The sequence below is a fragment of the Psittacula echo genome (assembly GCF_963264785.1).
Source record: "Psittacula echo genome assembly, chromosome: 1".
NCBI classification, from domain to species: domain Eukaryota; kingdom Metazoa; phylum Chordata; class Aves; order Psittaciformes; family Psittacidae; genus Psittacula; species Psittacula echo.
In genome coordinates this window covers 29,417,484-29,431,679 of record NC_137735.1, presented here as the reverse complement: position 1 = coordinate 29,431,679, position 14,196 = coordinate 29,417,484, and the positions used below count along the sequence as shown (strand labels likewise).

General features: G+C 45.8%; 2 protein-coding genes across 2 annotated transcripts in view; one reads left to right on the top strand and one right to left on the bottom strand.

The window, feature by feature from the left end:
* The window catches only part of SCFD2 (sec1 family domain containing 2), a gene marked incomplete at its 5' end in the record, with an annotated part of 188,877 nt that extends 182,819 nt beyond the window's left edge, over nucleotides 1-6,058 (top strand). The window contains 2 exons of the mRNA XM_080626680.1: nucleotides 1,749-1,868; nucleotides 5,735-6,058. Coding sequence (XP_080482806.1) covers nucleotides 1,749-1,868; nucleotides 5,735-5,827 — 213 coding nt within the window. The 3' untranslated portion in view covers nucleotides 5,828-6,058. The remainder of the gene's footprint in view (nucleotides 1-1,748; nucleotides 1,869-5,734) is intronic.
* Nucleotides 6,059-10,027: 3,969 nt separating this feature from the next.
* RASL11B (RAS like family 11 member B) lies at nucleotides 10,028-12,980 on the bottom strand (the record flags this gene model as incomplete). Its single annotated transcript, XM_080626414.1, has 4 exons — nucleotides 10,028-10,495; nucleotides 11,363-11,439; nucleotides 12,713-12,769; nucleotides 12,857-12,980. The coding sequence occupies 4 exons, from the start codon at nucleotides 12,978-12,980 to the stop codon at nucleotides 10,028-10,030; spliced, it is 726 nt and encodes a 241-aa protein (XP_080482540.1).
* Between the last annotated feature and the right edge of the window lie 1,216 nt (nucleotides 12,981-14,196).

The window sequence follows — 14,196 nt, the reverse complement described above, 5'->3', positions numbered from 1 at the left end:
CTGATATTTAACAAGTAATAGTTCTATTTGGACTGCCTTGTAAGTTAATATTTAGATCTTACTTAGACTTCTCATTGTGTTTGTAATAAGAATGGACTTTTTCCATTTGTGGTTGACACCATGTTATATGCAGCTAGTAAGAAGCAAGAAGTCTGATGTGAAAAAGTGCATAAAGAAAGTCTTTGTAAGCTCTGGTGTATCCATTTAATTGGTCTGTCGGTGTGAATGGAAAATTGCTCAATATCACACCAGAACTGCAGGACACTGATGAATTGCAGTATATATGCTATCTGTGTCATCAGCTCAATAAAGATGGCTGGCAAAGTGGAGAAGATTAAGAGAATAGACACCCAATACACAAATACTCAGCTCACTAATACATCTGTCTAAGGCTTTTTGTACTGCTTTTCAGACTCCCAGGGCATTTAAGAGCTCTTTGTCTGGGAAGCAGCACTGAGCAGGGAGCCCTCTGTAAACAATGTCCAGCTAGCCTGGAGAGAGAGCATGCATCTCCTCCTGCTTGCTTCAAAGGGAAGAGTCTCTTCTGAAGGTTGCCAGTCAGAAAGCCTGACGGAGCTCCAGGATGAAAAGCTGCCCAAAGACTAAATATAGGGCAGGCACAGTAAGGAAGAGAAGAAGATCTGTACCCTTAGGAACTGGAGCCACAGGGATCAAAGGTAGCTGCCGTGGTGGTGAAAGCAAAGGAGCTGCGCTCTGCCCAAACATAGGTTAATGACCACTTTCAAGCTGTTGAATGAATGCTGTTGAAAACCTGCACTTGTGGAAGGAGAGGGGGCAGAGAGTCTAAAAAAGAGCAAATTAAACTCTTCTCATTGTCACTTTTTGAAGCCAAACTTTTGGAGTGTTTCATACTCAAAGGTGATGTGACTTACAATTGCAGCGGGCTCCACTGACATCACTCCCAAAGACTGGAGCAAGGGCATTGGCAGGGGAGTGTGTTTTATCAAGAAAGAGTTTGCTATGAAACAGCAAAGTAATCAGACTTCTAAAAGTGTTTGAGAAAAACTGATGTAAAGAATTACCTTCACATTTAAAATTAAAATGTGGTTTTCTAGAGTTTTAACTGAAGTGGAATGTTAGTGCCATTTTAATGATAATTGGGGAAAAATGAAACAAGTATTTTGTTTGAGCTGAAGTTTCTCTATATTAGTTATAATCTGGTCATAGATGTGTTGAAAACTGTAAAGTAAAACAAGCTAGAAACTGAATTTATACTATAACGGACCCAATTTATTTTCATTGGATGAATTGTAAAGGATTATTCACTGAACTGGTGAAAACACATTACTTGCAATTCTTTCCACAGCTGACCACAGGCAGGGATTCTAGCATGTTTAGGCTGAACTTTTTGCTTCTGCTGGGTAGTAATTTACCTCTCGTTCCTTAAAGCTTCATGCATACATGTGTATCCAGCCAAGTAATCTCCTCCCACTTTGGGAGAGGGGAGGAAACAATGAAGAAATAGAGGGGAAAGCCCTCAGACCTCATGAGAAACTTCCCTAGGTTTTATTGGAAGCCATGAGGATTCCATTTCCCTGAAAACAGTTCATTAGTTGTCACAGGGCATCTGATTTCCCTCTCAGCTGCTACAGAGACCAGCATTCCATGAATATTTCTGAGCTTCCTCATTAGTCTTCCACCAGCAGCTTAGGGAGCAGATCACTGCTAGTCCATGGGTTTGAAGCAGGACAGAGCAACTACAAATAATGCTTTCCTTCATTTTACAGGTGAATCGCCCTCACCCTGGTGATCATCCTCTTCTGATCATCTTTATGGTTGGTGGAGTCACAGTCTCCGAGGTCAAAATGGTGAAGGATCTAGTAGCAACACGCAAACCTGGTACCCAGGTAAAAAGAGCTCTATGTATACAGTTCCTGTGTGAACAAAGACTAAGAAAATTCATCGGATAATGTTCCCTATAGCAATGGTACCAAACCTACACAAAGCCACAGCCACATGGGCAGGAATGGTGTGAGGATTTTGTTGGTGAAACATCTGTAGGCAGCAAGTGTTCAGGCACCAGAGATCTTCTTTTTTCATGTTAGAGCCAGCAATAAAACTTCAAACTCAGTTTGGGTAGTCTATAATGGATGGCATTATTCCGAAGGGGCTTTCATGATGTCTCAAAGGATTTGTTCCTTCATATTCTTTACCAAGCAAAATATTTGATGTCTGAAAGGCCACAGGCTCCCTGGCAGTACATGTACAGGACAGAGCGCCGGGATGCTCAGAAGGAGCTACCAAGGATCTGGGTACCATCTGATGGCACCCAGTGGTGATTATCCAGGCAAATCAATTAGCACTGCTGAGGAGCAAAATAAATTAGCCTGAATACAGCTGTACTGTTTCTGGACCAGGCCATCTATCTCTGGTAGATACCTGACCACTAGAGCCCTTATGTAGCCTGAAGTAGGTGATGTGGAGAGAGCCTCAAGTCTCTGCAGCCCTTGGATGTGCTATTGGCCTTCTGGAAGGGAAGCTTCAGTAGCATCTGTCCATCCGCTCTCTGGCAGCAGAACTTGACTACAGCAGCTGTCATCTGAGTGGAGTGGGGAGGGAGAGGAGGAGGATGGGTAAGCTCTGGTGGCACCTGAGATGGTAAAGATCATGTAGTTGCAGAGGAACAATCAGGTATCTGCTGAGTAGTGCAGATACACAGGGTAATCTAAAAACTGTAGAGAAGTAGAGAAGTGCTGTGCAACCAGCTGCATCATACACAGAACTCTGGTTTCCCGAGTTGCTTGTAAACATCTTGTTTTCAGTCCCTATGGAATGCAGTTTTGATTAGTGAGAAATCATTAACAAAATTGAGCCAACCAAAGCCAGAGCAGCCCCTTGGTTTGACATGTGTTTTGTATGTTGTCTTTGTGAGGCAGTTTCCAGCAGTATTTTATAAGGCAGAGTGCCATTTTTTACTGTTTCTTCCCCATTAGCCTATTGCTAAACCCCCAAAACAGCAAATGGAATTCTTTCCCCTCATGGAGGTGGATTGAGTTGTGTCACACTGATGGACAAGTTAATCCACATCCAAAATGTATTAATACACCCTGAAAGATAAGCAGAGAGTTAACATGTGAGTTGGTTGAGAACTATGCAGAGAGGCTTTCGGCTGACTTTCTAGAGGGACTTGAGGCTTGACAGTGGTGACATGGGATCTGGTGTTGCTTTGTTTTGGCTTAACCCTGGCAGCAGGTCACCCTCTGAGGCAGATTCCTAAAGAATTTTAAGCTTTTACTGCATTTTGCCCTTTGTCCAAATGTGCTGTGTTAGAGGTGAAAGGACTTTGGAGGAGAGGCGGGAGGAGGAAGAGAAAGAAGAAAAGAAGCAGTTGTGCAAGTCTCTCATATAGAAAAGAGGTTATGAGTTTGTTGGATTTACCTGGATTTCTGCACTCTAGCTGTGAATGTGTGCCACCTGTTTGGGATTATTCTCTTTTCAAAAGCCAGGCATTTCTCTAACTAGAGCCAGCAATCAGGTTCAGGCTCAGGCCTCCCAAGTCCCTTCCAGTCAAACAAAGCCCTGACATTTATACTAATTATTGGCTCTTGGAGAAATGGAGAGACGTGTGGGGGCAAAAGTAAAGAATTGAGGACAGCAACACTAAAACTGACAGGGCGCACTGATTACTACAGCAGTTGTTTGGAGTTGAAGCAAATGACATTTAAATGTGGAGTGGGAAACACGTTTCCATCCACAGAACTGCTCTGCATCTCAATATGAATGTCAATTTTATTTCTCGTGGAGCAGCACAAAGGAATACAATATTTCCTACGTGTATCCTACTTTCAAATAAAGTAATTAACTTTTTTTTTCCACTTTAATTAGGAGAGTAAAATATGGGAAAGGGCATGAGTGCATGTTTCACTCTATGTGGTTGTGGCTGAGGCAGGCAGGCAAGAGAAACTACTCCAAATGTAACACCAGATGTTAGCTGTGTCCTTCCCTGCTGAGAGGGAGCTGCCCATGGCAGCACAGTGAGTTAGGGTGGGAGCTCCTGGTTCCTCCACCTCAGCTGCCATCAGGAGGGGTAGCCCTTCAGGTGAAGCATCAAAGACAAGCGTGCTGTACTGAACAAGGAGAAAGTCTGCAAAGGAGGTAGGCTGTCCTGAAAAGACCAGCCTGGAGAAGAGATGGGTATTACTTATCTGTGCAATTCCCCCCTTCTCTGTAAAAATAAAGGAACAAATATTTACATTGATCCCCCTCAATGTGCCCAGATATACTGGGCTATACAGAGATACTGGGGGGAAAGAGACAAAGTCCCACTGTATTTATCTGCATCCTTTCTCAGGTGTTAAAGTTGCAGATCTCATTTTTCTCTCTGGACTTGTTATTAGTTGCACAAATCCCCTCAGGGTTCAGTGGTGGGACTCCAAAAAGAAATTGCTTTTATCTGGCAGTGGCTATTGTTGATGTTTTGGCTCGTACGCCCAGAAAACTTTGGTAACATGTCCCCTCGTGTTTTTCAGACTTAAGCTGCGTGATAACAAGATGAGCACATACTGTGCTTAGTCTGATTCTCATGTAACATAAGTAAGACAATGTCAGCCTTTGGCATCTGCAAATTACAGAGAGGTTTTTAGCCTTAGGAAGAAGAAGAGATAAGCAGTGTCAGTTTGCCACAGATTGTGTGGGAGGACAAGGGAAGAACTGGGGGGAAGACTATCAGCAGTACAGAGGGGATCCTTCCATTATTTGAAGTGAAAAGATGAAAGAAAGAACAACAAAAAAAGTTGAAATGCAGCACTATCACACATTGAAGCTGCATGGTGAAGAGTACAACTAGTTTGATAGCTGCTGCAGGAAATGTATACATAGGCATACTCAGTTGTTGATGCTTGTGCTTCTCTCCTCAGATTTGCACTGAAGAAGCAAATTCATTTTCAAGTGGGTTTGTAAAATAAATCTTGCCCCTACATCCCTGCCTTCAGTCCTGACCCTATGGACACTGCTGAACTTGGGGCTTTGCAAGAGCAGTGTCCTACAACTTCAGCCCTGGCTTAGCTCCACTCAGCAAGAGCATACACACTTGCTTCTGGCTTTGCAGTGCAGATAAACCTTCACGCTAGGCATCTGCATACTGGTTTTCACTGAATTAAAACAGGTACCTGCATGTAGCAGGGTGTGTTTCATGGTTGTAGTGAGCAACAGTTCCATTCATCAGACCCATCTTGGATTAAAAATTTGAACAAACAATAGCAATAGCATCCTCCCATGCTCGAGGTTGAGCATTGATTCTGTTGTGCAGGGCAGCCTGTGCCTGGTCCTAAGTGATTTTTGAATAGGGACTGTGGCTCCCCGCAGCAGGCTGGCAGCACTCGTGTCATGTTCACCTTACCTTCAATTGCGAGGAAACAGCTTTCACACAAATCTGTGCTATAGGAGGGGAAACCCCTGCTTCATCAGCTGGTGCCTCAGTAAACACAATGGCAGTCACAACAAATCGCTGGGTAAGATGTTTGTAGAAATGTGTCAAAGCACACATTCATTAAGAGTACAATGCTACCAGTCATTATGCTCCTTAAAGTGATTTAACTGCAGTTATTAGCGAGCAGACAGTTTCACTGAGCAAGCTGTATTGCCCTGTCAGTAAACACCAGAAACACACGTGCCTAGTGCTGGGTGAAGCAAACACCTCATATCCACGGCTCATTAGGACTGCGATCAGTCTTGGTCCCCTTCGTTTTGACTTGTTTCTTGTTCCCCCTTTCAGGTAATGGTGCTCTCCTCTGCGCTTCTGACACCACGTAGTACTATTGAGTTGTTATTTGCCACAGACCGTCTCCAGCTTCATACTGATATTTGATGGGGGAGGATCTGTGGAGAAGATAAGTGAGTGCCTCATCTGGAAACATCAAATCCCTGGTCTGTCACTGTTCCCGATAGCCCTACGAAATATGGCATGTGCCCTGCTGTAGCTATGGCTCCATCTGAAACAGCTGGGTGTCTGGCTGCAAGGGAACATGCACAGCTCGCAGGCAGCTCTTCAAAACGATCCACAACTCCCCCCTCCTTAACAATAGCACCATGCAGTGCTGAAACACCCCAGCCCCTTTTGGCATGGTGAAGATGATCACTTGTCATAATTCCCTAGAAAAGGAGCGGCTGAGGACCAGGTGATGATGAATTTGCACTCCCCAAGCAGTACTTTTTTTTTTATCTGGAGTATTCCTGATTTCACTGGTGTTGCTTCTGGAGGGACTGAAATGCTGCTGAGGGAGTGAAAGGCCAGCAAAATCCACCCTCTCTGTCATGCTACCATGCAAAACACATATGCCTTACACAGGGTTAACAGCCTCTGCTCTTACTTTGTCCTGCACCCCGGAGAGCTGATGGAGCACAGCCCTGATTTAGCTGGCAGAGCAGCTCCCAGTCCGGTGGTGCTCTCCTGGCAGGACTGGTCGAGGCAGAGAAGCAGAGAGCTGTACTTAAGGGCTGCATTGAGTGGCTGCTTCTCTCTCAGGTTCCTGTTTCCTGCTCTAGTTCCTCAACCCACGGTCGCAGGAGAAAAGGCTGTTTCTGATGGCACACTTCTTTGTAGGTTTATGCAGGAGGACATATGGGCTGTGGTGGTTTGATGATAACCCTGGAAGATTCCTCCCCTCATATGCATTTAGAAAAGAAAAAGAGAAAAAAGAAGCACGATCCCATTTCCAAGAGGCCACAGCACAGATTCTGTCTTGAGCTAGGTTTCTGAGCAGCAAGACTAGAAAACAGCTTTTATTTTTAATTTATGATCACGAAAGATCCGCTATCAAATTCAGTTATGTAATTTCTCTTTATAAAACTTTGCTGCAATCTGTGATAAAAAAGCAGCAGCCAGTAGAGATTGTGATTGCCCATAGCACCAAGCCTTCCAAATTGCAGTGTAAAATGGCGGAGCTCCAAAGCTGCATCCTCTTGCTTCATCCAAAGGATGCTAAGACTGCAGCTTACACTGAGATGAGAATGTGAAATTGCAAGTGACATTCAGTCTATCAGAGCATTTTTTTATTATGCCAAAGGAGTAGATTACATGGGAAGTAGCTTTTTAACCTTTGTTCATTGGTTAGGATAAGTTCTCTTAAATGTTTATAATGGTCTTCAGAAAAGGGTGCATTTTGATTTAAATTCACTTTTGGGTGGCTGGGTGGAAACAATGGACCAATTATAAAGCATGGACAATGTCGCCTCTGTGGAAAAGAAATTTATAAGAATGGCTATAGAATGGAACTTTGTGCTATAAAAAATGAGAATTATTATGAGACTGCAGTGTTAAAAGCTTAAGAAATAGTTTGAACGGAGCAACTGAAAGCAAATAACCAGTCTCTTTTTCTGTCTTCTGTACTGTTTAATCTTAGAATGTAGGTGTTTTGTAAATTCTGTAATCAATAAAGCAATGCTCTTACAATGCCAAATCTCATCCATCTTCTCCTTCACTCCTAGTACGCAGAGTTACACATGCCAGGACTGCATATTCTTGCAATCCCCTTTTCTTTTGCTTTATTTGTTTGCCCCAGAGAACCAAGACCTTTTGCCTTGGGAGGTGTCCTAGAAGGTTTTCCGCACCCTGCTGGCAGCAGAAAGGCTCCCTTACATCCAGTGGCCGTTGCTGGTCAGTGAGTTCAGCTACTCACACCTGAGATGATGCTGCTGCTTTCTGGTGATAATGGAAGCTGGTCATCTCTCCCTAATGTGTCTCCCATCAGATGCTCTGAGGTTTCTGACTTGGCCATCTAAGGGCATGCTGTATGGGAGAGCTAGAAGAGGTGGGGGAGTGTAACTGTAAGCAGACACTGATGCTCTTGCACTTTCTCCAACTGAGGCAGAAACTAATGTTCCAGTCCCACACACTATGCAGGAATCTTTTCAGCCAGTGGAGCCAAAGCTGAAATGGCAATGGATTCTGGGGACTCGGCCATCCTCTTGTACTCAAGCAGCTGAAGAAAGAAGATGATCACAAAAGCCGGGAGCTGAGTCTTGCCATTGGCCCTAGTGTAATAGCTGCTTATTTGTAGGAAATAGCTGTAGCAGCTCCACATAGCCTGTGCTTTGGGAAAAGGCCAGGGGGTGTGCTGATCAGATGAGCAGGAACAGCACAGAAGCCGCTTCGCTTGGGCAGGTTTAGGACCATGGCAAAGAGTGCCAAAGTCCTCTGTGTGTGACACTAAGTGATACTCAAAAGATAGAGGAGAAAACACAAAGCCACCTTTGGCAAGCAGCTTTACTACTGTATTAATAAGCTATGCAGTATTTGGTGATTTAATAAGCTCAGATGGCAAAAGCAAGCCCAGCTTTATTTGCAAGTCTAATCCTAAACCACTTGGCTAGGAACTCATGCTCAGAAAGATTATCAGCAGCAGCACCTTGTCAGGGTTTCCCTGGACCAGGTATTACAGCTGCGTGCTAACCAGGTGAGCCCATGTGCAGCAGCCACCCTAGTCCCAGCCTACACAACCTCCTCAGGAAGGGTCTTAGTAATAAAATAATTGAAGACTTGCACTGATTAAGTTCCTTATTGTGATATAGCTCAATACATAAAGTTGGGGCTTTTTTGGTTTGGTGGCTTGTTTTTTTCGCTTTGAGAAAGTAGCAGTCACTTGAAAGATTTAGTGTTCTTTCAGATTTTGACCTACCTCACACCATTCCTTTCTCACTGGAGTGGGTTTCTTTGACAAGAGGAAATGAAGAATCCCATTTTAATTTGAAATCTCTGCCTCATTCAGTTCCTGTCCTACAAGGATTTCTTAAAAGGAAGTTGTAAAGCTGTTGTGAGAGCTCCCCCCCTGTGGCTTATGCTAATGTACATTAACTACCTTGAGAAAGCTCTAGCTTTGTCTCAACATTTCACTGGTTATTGCCCATTGCTTCTCACACACACAGAACACACAAGAAAAGATGCAATTCAAAAGTTTAATATTGAACCAGGCAGTAAGAATGAAAAGTTCACTCCCTAGGAGGAGTAACTGTACACAAAATAAATAAGTTACAGTTTAAACAAAAGCACAACTGGCTTTTTAAAGTGCATGTGTATAAGGCCCTCAGGCTGTGAACTCCATTGGCTCAATGTCAAAAAAGAAAAAAAGTGTGTGTGTATATATATATATATATATATAAATCTGCCACATGTTTAAGGATGAAGAGGGACTGGCTCAGCTCAGAATATGCCACCAGCTTCATTGCCTGGAGCGTGCTTCACACCGCACTGAATCACAGCCACATTCCTTCTGTGCCTATTGCACACAGGAGAGAGAAGAGAGGTGTCTTATACTGACAGCTATAATGGACTCCACCTCCACACTCATTCCTCAAAAGCTCCAAGTTGAATCATTTTAGTCTGTAAAAACCCCACAGGTTATTTGTAAGTAGATATGTTTACATCCTCTGGACAATAGTTTTGCATACAAAGAAATCTCATCAAGTTGTCAGCAATACCATAGCTAGTAAAAAAATAAAGGACCATTGTTTACAGTCTTGATACCCAGTCCTATCCACTTATTTTACACTTATTTTTACAGAGCAATTTCATGTTTGCTTATTTGTTTTGAGATAAACAGTTCTGCTGTGCAATGAAATTAAACAGATACATCATGCTGCCCTTCATCCATGGAAAAACAAGACTCAAGTGGTTACTTCTTAACAGTGAACTGCAGTTCAGGGTGTTTCCCTGCTCAAGTACAGGTTGAGTTACAGCTAAAAGGTTGTTTCTGCACAAATGAAAGCCAAAGCTGTATGACTGAAGAAAAGCAAACTGAAAGCTTGTTTCATTTACTGACAAGTTCCTTTTCCATTTGAAAACATTCATTCTCCAAGTCACATCCTAGAACTGTTTCAAGAGTTTTCGGGTTTTTTCTTTTCCAATCTGTGACTACTTTTTTTAAGCAAATGCTTAAAAACTCCTATAGCCATGCAAAAGACTACCTGAACCATCCTTCTTTCACAATGCCTTAGACTCTAGATGTGCCAGTGTTAAACACCCCAGGTTTCAGTCTCAGGCTAAGCGCTGGGAAGACCAGAGTGTCTGCTGTCAAACGGAAGTGACAGTCCTCACTTTGGCAGACAAAGCTTGCTTAAACCTTCTTTTCAGATCCTGCATGTTGGGTGATTTTGGCCGTGGAATAAGAGAGGTTCTCCTTCTCTCGGGGGTGCTGGTTGTTTGCTGCCTATTGACTTCTTTACAGAGGAGATGGAAGGCATTGAAGACATTGTTATAGTTTTCACTGACAGATACTTCATAGAAAGTACAGCCCAGCATGTTGGCCAGCTGAAGTCCCTGCTGAGGCTCCACCTCTTTGATGTGCAAGAGGTCAGCTTTGTTTGCGACAACGACAACAGGGACTGTGTTTCCTGGATGCAACTGTCGAATGTGATGGTACAGGTGACTGAGTAGCTCATAGCTCTTACAGTCTGTGATGGAGAAGACTATCACCAGGGCATCTGCCCAGCGAATGCATCTGTTCAGCTGCTCATTACAATCCAGACTGTGTTCATGGATCTGAAAAATGAATGGTCTCAAATTAGATAGATGATGTCATAAAAGATTAAAGGTACTTGTCTTTAGGAGTCTGTAAAGCCCAATAGCTTTTTACAGCTTCAGACATATATATTTGCATTTCACATTTTAAGTACAAGCTTAATCTGAGCATGGTGAATAAATGCATATGTTGATTCAGCTGCAAAAAGCTGGAATTTAACACTGGTGTTTGCTATACTCAAATGGAAAATTGACCTGAGTAGTTCTGCATGCAGAGAAAGACTTTGTAGTTCCATAGAATGGGAAATTAACTGGCTAGACAGTAAGTCTGGGGAAGCAAAGATATGAGCTGGAAGCATTTAGACCTGGAGTGTTGCCCAGTTCAAAAAGGCAACAATCCAGCATTACTCAGGTCTATACATCCATAACTTTAACTTGTGACATGCTAATGAGCACAGCCACAATACAGACTTCACTTTGTCACGCACATTTATGAAGCTTGTGGGGCAGTGATCATGACATTTTCTTCTGCATGCACTGTATAGGCACAGAATTGTTTCTGGGTTTGTGTCCAATGTTCCCAATATACAGGAACAAGACACTCCAGTGGTTCAGCCACTCTGAAGTAATGGCCCTCCAACGTACAAACAATTCATCGAAACAGTAAGTTGCTTTCTTTTACTACCAGCACACTACAGGCACCAAACACATCTGGCTTGGCTGGCTAAAACACAGGTTGCCACCTCTCCCACACAGAACACTGAACTCTGAAATGGACAGCAAAATACTTTCTAGAAAGACCATAACAAGATGGTTATGTGCAGAGACACACAAGCAGACACAAACTCAGAGCTGCTCTGGTAAACTGCATGGCTGCATCTAGCTCACCTGAACTCCCGGAGTATCTTGCACTTGAATAGCCACCATCTCTCCATCTATCTGGATGTGCCTGCTGTAGAGATTACCTGACAAGAACACCAACAGGTTCACAAATACAGCCAGCACTCTACAGACATAAGTTACTACTGCTGCCCATTAGTTGGGTACAGAAAGTTGTATCATTGTTTATGACACAAGGAACCGGTGCTGCAAGCTTTTTGCACGTAGCAGCCCATAAATTTATGGCTTTACTAGAAGCCTGGGATTTGATCTTGCATTGACTTGTTTGGAAGCTTGGCGTTCAATAATGTGCAACCTAGGATTTAAACACTTCTTAAAGACTGTCTTAGCTTAGATAAAGGTAAGTGTGCAAAATAACCAGCTTTTAATACAGAAAAGTAGTTTGTTTTTCATTTATTATTTTCATGCTTTAGTGAAGCTCTCTGCTGGCTGGCTTGTAAGATTTGTTGGGGGTGTGTGTGTGTGTGTTTAGTTTTTTCAAAGTAACTTCGTCAACAGACAGGTATATATTTTACATTCACATTAGTTTAGACTTCCCGCTGCACTACACTCCAGCATTATGGCTACTAAGCTAGTACTATCCAGATCATATAGCTGCTAGCATTCAGCTTGCAAAGAATAATGCAGTATTAGGTTTGGAGAATACTTTCTTATTTTATCTAAAGGACTTCAAAGAGAGACATTTTCACCATATGAAGTAAGGCCTATCAGAGACCACAGTGAAACACAGTGCTAGTGAGGCTGTGATCACGGAGAATGTATTTGCTGTGGTGGATATGCACCTTCCCATGGGCTGCCAGAGCTGCCCAGGGCACAGATTTTAAGTGAGCAACTAGTCTCGTAACAGCTTAGGGGTTATTCAGTGCACCTACAGCTCCAACAGCTTTCAGCTCTTCCTTTTACACTTGGGACCTGGCTTAGGGCTAGGTTTTATAGTTTAACTTCCAGGATGGAGCTCACTATGAGGGTGGTGAGGCATTGGCACAGGTTGCCCAGACAAGCTGTGGCTGCCCCATCCCTGGCAGTGTTCAAGGCCAGGGTGGACGGGGCTTGGAACAACGTGGTATAGTGGAAATTGTCCCTGCCCGTGTCAGGAGGACTGGAACTGGATGATCTTAAGGTCCCTCCCAACCCAACCCATTCACTGATTCCATGCCTTGCACCCCCCGCTCTCCAACCCAGGTACCCCGCGAGCGGCTCTGGGGTAGGAAGCCCCCGGCGGGGCAGAGGCTGGGGCACCGCTCTTCCTCCTCCTGGTAAACTTCCTCCTCCGCGGCCGCGAAGACCGCGATCCCCACGGCTCCCAGCGGGAACCAAGCCGCCCCTCCGCCCGCCTACCTGCGTTCCGCTCGTAGTCGCCGATGAACCGCCGGGTGAGGAACCGCACCACGAGCGCTGCGGGCAGGCACAGACAGCCGTTAGCCGCGCGCCACCGCCCCTCACGGCCCCCCGCCGCCCCTCCAGCACCACCGCCGCCCTTACCTGTCTTGCCCACGCCGCTGCCCCCCACCACCGCGATCTTGACGAGGCGGGGCCGTGCGGAGGGGCAGCCGTCCCCGCCGGGCGCGCACTCGGCGATGGTGCACATGCTCTGAGTCAGGCGCATCGCCGCTCCGCACCCACCACACCGCCTCACGCCCACCGCTGCCACCGCGCTTTTCTCGTCCCCGCCCGCGACACAGGCCCCGCCCCTTCTCAGGCAGACCAATCAACGCGCCCGGCCGCGCAACGCCCCTCCGCAAGCTCCGCCCCACGCCCCACCGGGCTGAGGCGAGCGGCGGCGGGGGGTGGCCGCCTCCGGGCGGAGGGGCTGTGGGCAGCGGGGTGAGGGCTGTCAGCGGCCAGGCGCTCCTGGGCGTGAGGAGAAGCCTGGGAACGCTGTGAGACCTGCAGGCTCCTGAGGTGCCTCCAGCCGTTAACGGCAGCCGACCGAGCCGTTAACCCAACCTCGGCGCCTCTCCGGGCTGTCTCGCCACGTCCCGCCAGGCTGACCCAAACGCAGGCAGCGTGTGTAAGGCTCAGTCCTTCGGCCGAGGGCACGTCAGCCCTGCGGCCCCGTAGGGCCGGGTGTCGGCTTGTGCACGCCCGGCGTCCCACACTGCACCCACATCCCCAAAACTCCCCTTTCCTTCCCTTTTCCTTCGCCTTACCTTTCCCTTCTTCCTTCCCTTCCACTTCCCTTCCAGCCCTGGCAAAGGGCAAAAAGCCCTTTCAAATAACCACCCAAAGCAGCAGCCGACTGAAACCAGAACGGCTGCAACTGCAGGGAAAAGAATTGCAAGCAAAGGACGAGGCTGGGAAAGGTCTGTGCCTGCTGAGCTCGGTTATAACTCACAGAAAAAGGGGGAAAATTGAGTAAAACATGGATGTGAGAACGGATAAAGACACAGCAGACGCTGATGGCAAGGGAGAGGAAATATACAGGAGAGGTGGGTGGGGAGCGGGGGACGGTACCCACCGGGGAGCACTTGCAACACTTGCCGGCATGAGCAAGGAGCCTGAGCACAAAATGGAGGAGTAAAACCTGCACGCCCCCCAGACAAAGCGTGCTAGGAGAGAGGTGACGGAGCGGGATAAAACCACCCTCCTGTTCAGGAAAGACAGACCTCGTTGTAAAGGCCACTGGGTAACAGTGCTAATCACACACAAAAAGCAATAGACCCAGTGTGTGGCTCAAAACCACAGCAGGCACAGGGTTAAAGAGGGTCAGGGGTAGAACTGGGAGCCTGATGATGATGACTTTGGCCAAAGGCAGTCACCATCGCAGCAAACCTGCATTTCTGCAGAGCTGTCCATAAGCTGCAGAGCTACATTTTTGCGAA